The sequence below is a fragment of the Eurytemora carolleeae genome, unplaced genomic scaffold (assembly GCF_000591075.1).
Source record: "Eurytemora carolleeae unplaced genomic scaffold, Eaff_2.0 scaffold808, whole genome shotgun sequence".
Lineage (NCBI taxonomy): Eukaryota > Metazoa > Arthropoda > Copepoda > Calanoida > Temoridae > Eurytemora > Eurytemora carolleeae.
In genome coordinates, this window is record NW_019396813.1 from 58197 (window position 1) to 66782 (window position 8586).

Consider the following 8586-nt stretch of genomic DNA (forward strand, 5'->3'; position numbering starts at 1 on the left):
TATGTCTGCATGATTTGAGTAGATAGATAGATAGATAGTTAGATAGATAGATAGATAGATATGCAAATAGAAAGATATATAATGGCTAGAAAGAGAGTGAGTGCGGGATATCAAGTTGTAATTTCAATTCTAAGGAATCCAATCGGAGCTTTGATCAGGGATTCAGATATCATGTGTCCCAGTCCATCATGTCACCTTCAGTGAACACTGATCAATAATCGTCTCTGATCAATTTCAAGAAATTTCTGATCAATTCTTGCGTCTTGGTTTTAGTTTCATCAACTTTAAGTGGAATTTATGGTTAATTAAATTCGAATCTTGTTTCTCTAAAACTTTTTGCAAAATAACATAGATTAGTTGATTTTTTAAAATTTAGTTAAAAAAATGTTCAGAGTCGAATATCAGTTAAATCTTTTGATTCAGTTTCTAAGAAGTTCTAATTTTGTCTTGAGAAATTGTTTCTACAGATAAACACATTAAACCAAACAGAACCAAAGATAAACGGTAAAGATGAGAGAAACAGATTAGGGATAGATAGATAGATAAATTAGAGATAGATAGATAAATTATAAGATGGATAGATAGATAGATGACGGTTGGATATTGATGGAAGAAGTTGGTTTGTCACCAAAGCATAAAAAGGTCTGTGACCTAAGGATAATTGTATACCCTGAGTACTATATTCTGTATCCTGAGATTGTCTCCAAGTTCTGACCAGTACACTACAGGAGGTAAGCTTTACAAAACTAACCAACAATATAAAATGGGGGGAGGGGGGGAGGAGGGGGTATTCTATAAAATCAGTATTATGATCTTAATCCCGTGATTATCTTACTATCATTTGTCGGTGAGAATTGTAGAAAGAGATGAAAAACATTCATAAATTCAACCCCCCCCCCCTTTACTTAAATTAGCCTTATTTATAGATAAACCTTAAACAGATGTTTTTCTTAAAATTATAAAATTTATCTAAAAAAATACCTTCTGACCCCCTCCCCCCCCTGGTTCAATATTATATTGATGACCATAGAAGCCAAATTCTTGCTTTCTTTCAACATAAATTCTTGGTAATTTTCCCAACAATACCGCGCCAAGCCGTTTTCCCGCCATATTCAAGCTTTCTCAGGACATTTTAGATATATTAGTTAAATATCGAGCTATTCAGCATTTTTCTCTCGATTTATATTTCTTATTTTCAGTGTTTCTCTTCTTGTTCTTTTTTGTTCTTTTTCTTGTTCATTCTTCTTGTTCATTCTTCTCTTCTTATTTCTCTTTTTCCTTCTCTTGTAATAGAGTAGCTTTTTTGTTCCTCCTAATGTCATTGTTCATCCTCTTGTTTCTCCACTTGAGCATGATCCTGTTCCTCCTCTTGTTCATTTTCTTGTTCATTCTCTTGTTCCTCCTCTTGTTCCTCGTCTTGTTCCTCCTCTTGTTCCTCGTCTTGTTCCTCCTCTTTTCTCGTCTTTTCAAAAATTGGGTTTTTTTAAATTATCAATTTAAAAAAAACACAAGATTTTGAATTTGGAAAAAAACCAAAAGAACACCCTGTAATTTAGTTTTGAATCTATAAAATTGTCAATTTCCTAGCTAGAAAAGATATAAAAATATTTTTGGAATCTTATTTTAAAGATCTAAAAATTTAATTGAATATCATTTTTTCAGGAGTACAATCAAGTTTTGTTTTGAAAGATCCTTCTAAAAAACTTCACTAATAGTTAATGGTCTCGTCACTAATGGGTTAAAAAGAAGATTTTAGAGACAGAATATCATTCAGGAAATTTCCGAAAAACGTTCTGAAAGTAACTTATTCCTCTTACTTTTTTAATAATCAATCTATTACAACATTTTTGTTAACTTAGACACATCTTCTATATCATAATAGCTTATATATACCAAAGACTAACAAAAATAGCTATGAAACAAACATTCACAAACTCCATGGAATAAAACTAATGTTTTACATAATAGTATATTAATACAATAAAATCACATTATAATCAAATAAGTGTCAAGCATATTTCAAATTGCAGAAGGCTACCTTAGAACCATTAGTTTCACCAATAACCTGAAGTCTTCTATGTGAACATCTTCCGGGATCTGAACTTCAGACCTCAAAACCTTTGTCAAATAACTGGACATACATCCTGAGAGTCAGTACAACGACCCATTACTGGACATACTCCGGTATATCTGAGCATAAGGCATTCTTTCACAAGGGTTCCAGTAGCATTCCAGAGTTTATACAACTGTTAAGCATATTTTACACAATTAATACAATAAAATTAAATTATAGGAGCTATCGTGTCAATCAGTGTGCAGATTTTCTATAATATTTGAAATTGTCGCGGACTCTGGTAACTACAGTTTTCCATCTCTCTTCTGGAACAATCTCTCCTACGTCTGCGATAAATTGTAGTACATGGAGCTTTCCAATCCTTGTCAACTCTTCGTTTTCTTGGAACATTTTAGAGAAGTATTGGTCAATCGTTTTCTTCTGAGCATCAGATAGCGCAAAGCCTTAAAAAATAATAATTATTACCAACCAGTGCTTAGGATCCGGATTCGGAATGGAATGGTTAGGTAGTTTAAGAAAAAGATTTTTTTGTTAAAACAATGTACCTGTTCCCTTTTTAACAGCTTTCTTCATCGACCATCTTTGAACTTCCTTCCTATCTATCTTCCTGTCCTTATCGGGTACCTCAGGAGGATCCGGGATCGCAGGGTCAACTTCTAAGTATGTAAAATTCATTTTTATATTAAATTAATGAAATTTCTTGGATGGAAAATTTCGTTCAAAGTCTCGACAATTTTAGTTTTGGACATGCATATTTCCTATAAGTGGATTCTTCAGGCATTGGTTACTTTCTTGCATTATTTTTTATGAGATTAAAAAGATTTCAGAAATTTGATTAAAAAAATTTAAGAATATAATTCATACTTGATTAGGCAAAGCTTTTAAGGGTCACTTAAATTATTTAATAAGATAAAAAATATTGCCAAGTTTCACACTCTCTAATTTCAATTTTATTAATTTTGGTCCCTTAATTTAAACTTTTTGTAACACTGAAGTAACCAATTGAGTGTAGTATAATCGTTATCATACTCTTATGTTCATATTTTTTATATGTATGGAAAAATCTTCAGTTGTTTAATTCTAGAATATCAATTTTTGACAATTTGCCTAAGAAGTTACATTTTGCGTAAAGTTTGCGGTTGCGCAAAAAAAAATTGCGCAAAACTAAAATTTTGTTTTAAGTGCAACTTTCGCAAAAAATATTTCCGGTTTTGCGCAAATAGCGCAAAACTCATTGGGTTTCATGCGCAAAAATAGCGCATAAGTTCACACAAAAAAGAATTTGCCCGAAAATAGCGCAAATGTTGCGCAAAAGATTTAGCCATTTCGTGGAAACCCTAATTTATGACACGAATGAAAACTACTTCACCTGTGCAAGATGACAAGAAAGGGAGATCAGGGATTGCAGGATTCTCTATTTGATCAAGGACTTCATGGAAACCATGATTCTCAACAGGAACCTCAACTTCTAAGTATGTACAATAATTATTCATTTTAGTATTAAAATTAATGAAATTGAGAAAAAGAAAGAATTGTTTTCCATCTTTTTTGGAGGAAAAGATAGTTCTCATTTATCACTAATGAAAACTACTTCACCTATGTTTGATGCCAAGAAATGATCGAGTTCATCAGGGTAAAGGGAAATTGAATCCTGACCATCCTCATATAAACCTAAAAGATGAAATGTATACTTTTAACACCCAGTAACCTACCATATGCATTAAAAAAATTAACCACAGTAATGTAAGGGAAACATAGCCCAAAATGTAATTTCAAACCTAGCTTAGGGCAGTTTAAAAATTTTACTCTGGAATAGGATTCCGACTTCTAAACACAAGTTAAGAATTTAAATTCTTCAGTGTAAAAAGACCTGAAATTCTACAGTGTAAAAAGACCTGAAATTCTACAGTGTAAGAAGACCTGAAATTCTACAGTGTAAAAAGACCTGAAATTCCACAGTGTAAAAAGATCTGAAATTAGTGTAAAAAGACCTGAAATTCTACAGTGTAAAAAGACCTGAAATTCACAGTTTGAAAAGACCTGAAATTCTACAGTGTAAAAAGACCTGAAATTCTACAGTGTAAAAAGACCTGAAATTCCACAGTGTAAAAAGATCTGAAATTAGTGTAAAAAGACCTGAAATTCTACAGTGTAAAAAGACCTGAAATTCTACAGTTTGAAAAGACCTGAAATTCTACAGTGTAAAAAGACCTGAAATTCTACAGTGTAAAAAGACCTGAAATTCTACAGTGTAAAAAGACCCGAAATTCTACAGTGTAAAAAGGATGGGCGGATTATTGGCATCTAATAATTTGGTAACTAACAATTTGGTAACTAACAATTTGGTAACTAACAATTTGGTAACTAACAATTTGGTAACTAATATTTTGGTAACTAGACAATTTGGTAACTAGACAATTTGGTTACCAAAATGTTGGTTACCAAAATGGTTACCAAAATGTTGGTTATCAAAATGTTAGTTACCAATAATCCGCCCATCGTAAATAGACCAACTCACAAAATTTAAAAATTAAAATTTTAATATGTTACCATCTTCTCTGAGTATTTCATCCAGTTCTGCTGGAATTTGGATATCTGGAAAGTCCTCCAGATTGTTCCCCCCCTGGGACACCAGCTCAAGGGCGGAGGAAACAATGCCCTGTTCCTGGGCGATAATTGGCTGAGCGTAGAATTTCCTAGAATTATATTATCTTTAAAGGAAGTGTAAAAGAAAAAAGAAACAGGTGGTCAGGGTGATCCCGACTTAAATTGCACTTTTTATCTGATGTGTATATATGGAGAAAATGTTTTAAAACAGCCTTTAAGCAAGAGCGAAGAACCAACATAATTCATGCTGTTTTCTACTCAAACCCTAAATAATCCAATTAACTTTAAAACTAATCTTTCAGATATTACAACTTATAAATGTCGACTTCAATTCAATTCGCATGAATTATGTGGGACATGAGTTCTTCTCTCTTGCATAAAGGGCGTTTTAAAACTTTTTTTTCATATATACACATCAGAAAAAAACAATACAGAATTCAATTCAGGATCACCCTAACCCCCTTCTTATTTTTCTTGAACACTCCCTTTAAGAAGTTTCCTTATATTTATGGTTTCCTAAAACTTCAAACTTGATTCCTTCTTTTTCAAATTACAAAATAATCTATACAATGACTATGTAGTCTAGGCAGAAGAAAATATTCAACAACGAAATCGTCATATTTAAATAGTTATAAGTCTTTACAGTCTCATCCTTTGTGGGTAACCCTGTAGCTAGGAGACGTTTTATCAAAAAGTACATACTTACTCGTGCACTATGGCGGAATGTCCCAAATGATGAGCCATCATTTTTGTGCAGTTCTGGAACTGTGAAAGAGTTCCCAGAGTCGTGGCAAAATGCCTACGGAGCAACCTGAACAAAAAATTAATCATGAAAAATAATATCCTAGTGTCAAACAAAAACGTACTTTTCTAGACTCAACATAAAAAACCCAGAAAAATAAATATGGGCATCAAAAGATATGACTGAAAACACTAATTTCAGAAAAGTTGATTTGGTAAAGAATCAAGAAATTTTATTAAGCACTTTCATTTCTGTAAAAAAATCGAAGATGTGCCATGGGTTCAGATTTATATAATTTTTTAAAAATTTATTAAATAATTTTGATAAGCTAAAGTTAATTAAGAATTTTTGACAACAAAAAATTATTTAATTGACCACTTTTAAAATTGAAACTACAAGCTGGGGCACATTTTACGAGTCTTTTTATACGAATAAGGACAGAAAATCCTTAATCCCTTTTTTTTGGGCCACCCTATAAATTATACAAAAAATAAATTGTAATTAAACCTGGTCTGCATATTCTCTACTCCTCAGTCGTCAGCAAATTTTCTGAGTACTCTGGAGTGACGAATGTATGATCCAGTAGATGAAGTAAAGAAAAACTCATTTTCTTTATCACGCCTCCCTTTGTATAGAAGACTCATCCCCTTAAAAGTTACATATTTTTGGATGTTGGGTCTGTAATCTGCATTAGTAATTTCATGTGACCATCCATGCAAAGATGACAATGCCTGAGTTCCATAAGCAGAATAAAATCTAAATGGCTTCAATGGTTCCTAGCTATGCTAGAGTTCCATAATCAGAATAAAATCTCAATGGCTTCAATGGTTCCCAGCTAGGCTAGAGTTCCATAAGCAGAATAAAATCTAATTTTCAGTAAAATCTTTGGGAATGTTTAGGATATTATTACAAGCAAAATACCTCCCTTCCCCCAGGACAAGAAACCACATCTGTAGAAGTGTAAAACTAAAGACAGCTTTAACCTAAGTAATAATAAAGATGTTACCTTTTGCATCGTTTTGTCCACCAGGACAAAGTTCCAGGCGTTAGTTTTTCCTGAAAATATTCATATTTTTTTTTTGTGTGAAAATTGTTTAAGTTTAAGCTACGGTGGTAGGCGATTTTACCAATACAATGAAGACTACTTTCAAAAGATTTGATTTTGAATTTTAATTTATATCAATCTTTTAAAAAGCATGAACACACAAATAAATGGAAATAAAAAGCTTCTCTTTATTCTATCTATTATGACTCCCCAATAACACAAGTGTTACCAGGTAACCATCCCTCCCTGCAACCCAGAGCCCCCTTTTGGGGTGCGTGGATTACAGAGTAAACATGACATGTGCAATCACTGTTATGCCCGAGTGGCGGTAGCCGAGCCGTGAAGCTCGAACTACCGAAGCCTGTATCTACAGCCCGGTATTAAATACGACTTAAGTTTTTCTTTTTAAATTTCATATGTGCCCGGAGATCCTCTCAAGAGTCTTACCATGAGCGGCTTGTTATGCCGACTAGTCAGGATGTTGCTAAATTTACCAAGTATTTATACACCAAAGTTTTGGAATCGCAGCAGAACTATCTGGATGTGGAATCAAAGGCCAATTATAGAGCCCTTCAAGAATCGATATTGATTTACCTTATCGTTTTCAATAAAAAGAGAGGGACCGAGGTATCATCCATGACTATAGAGGACTATGATTTAATGCTGGAACTGTCTCCAAATGAAGATTTTCCCCTTTTTGGGTCTCTGAATGTAGAGCAAAAGGAGAGAGCCCTGAAGTACAAGTCGATCCTTGTTAAAGGAAAAACTAACGCCTGGAACTTTGTTCTGGTGGACAAAACGATGCAAAAGAGGATGAGTCTTCTATACAAAGGGAGGCGTGATAAAGAAAATGAGTTTTTCTTTACTTCATCTACTGGATCATACATTTGTCACTCCAAAGTACTCAGAAAATTTGCTGACGACTGCGGAGTAGAGAATATGCAGACCAGGTTGCTCCGTAGGCATTTTGCCACGACTCTGGGAACTCTTTCACAGTTCCAGAACTGCACAAAAATGATGGCTCATCATTTGGGACATTCCGCCATAGTGCGCGAGAAATTCTACGCTCAGCCAATTATCGCCCAGGAACAGGGCATTGTTTCCTCCGCCCTTGAGCTGGTGTCCCAGGGGGGGAACAATCTGGAGGACTTTCCAGATATTCAAATTCCAGCAGAACTGGATGAAATACTCAGAGAAGATGGTTTATATGAGGATGATCAGGATTCAATTTCCCTTTACCCTGATGATCTCGATCATTTCTTGGCATCAAACATAGAAGTTGAGGTTCCTGTTGAGAATCATGGTTTCCATGAAGTCCTTGATCAAATAGAATCAAATCATGACTCCTTTGACTTCTCTACAATCTCTTAGTCTCAGAATAATCAGTGCTCTAGTTACAGGATTCACGGTTCAATCTAAAGATTGACCGAATTAGAACTTTATTAAATCATACAAACGTAAAAGAATATAGTACACAATCCAAATTATGATATTAGCATAAAACTTCCAATACAATAGAGATTCACTATGGCGACAAGAATTTAAAAGTCTTGACCTTATATTAATCCTTCAAAAGTTAGAGTCTCTGTAAAACTCAATTTATATCGTCACAATCAAGTTTTTTTAGGAATGAGGGATTCTGACAATGATTTAATCAATAAAACATATTCAAAAGGTTGAAACTCGTCCTTGTGAAGAAACATAAATCAATTCTTTTTATCCAATGTTTATATATATATATAAAAAATATGTACCTCAAAGTGCCTTAGCTACGAAAAATAACACAGGTTTTACTATCCGTAAATATAAATTTTAACTGACGAGAAAATTCATGAAACAATATGGTGTGTATTTAGCGTACACTTATAACTGGTTTAAATGTTCAGAGAGTACGGATCCCAGCTCTCCCCTCCACAGGGGCTTCACAGCGCAATCAAGTCCGTCAGGGGTTAATAGATTAGACGAGACAATTTCGTCGCGTAACACTCCCCCAACGCGGCCAGGAAGCAAGAAGAACATCATCATGCCTCAAAGATTTCTACCAGCTCAATTGGAAGCTCATTCCCTGAAAAAATCACTCTTTGTTTATCACAAGGTTCTGGAATCACTAATCATCTC

At 33.9% G+C, this 8586-nt stretch overlaps 1 protein-coding gene across 3 annotated transcripts; it reads right to left on the reverse strand.

The window, feature by feature from the left end:
- Positions 1-1953: 1953 nt before the first annotated feature.
- LOC111708955 (uncharacterized) lies at positions 1954-8249 on the reverse strand. Of its 3 annotated transcripts, none has more exons than XM_023482481.1 (9): positions 8223-8249; positions 6430-6479; positions 5931-6070; positions 5388-5492; positions 4625-4770; positions 3671-3745; positions 3444-3542; positions 2620-2730; positions 1954-2517 (listed from the first exon to the last, which is right to left on the reverse strand). In XM_023482481.1, exons 3-9 carry the CDS (start codon positions 5939-5941, stop codon positions 2309-2311), a joined length of 756 nt encoding a protein of 251 aa, XP_023338249.1. In that variant the 5' UTR covers positions 5942-6070; positions 6430-6479; positions 8223-8249; the 3' UTR covers positions 1954-2308. The 3 variants fall into 3 exon arrangements, with proteins under 3 accessions (XP_023338249.1, XP_023338247.1, XP_023338248.1); XM_023482479.1 differs by lacking the exon at positions 8223-8249 and adding an exon at positions 7063-7148; XM_023482480.1 differs by lacking the exon at positions 8223-8249 and adding an exon at positions 7063-7148 and having other exon boundaries at positions 5931-6479.
- Between the last annotated feature and the right edge of the window lie 337 nt (positions 8250-8586).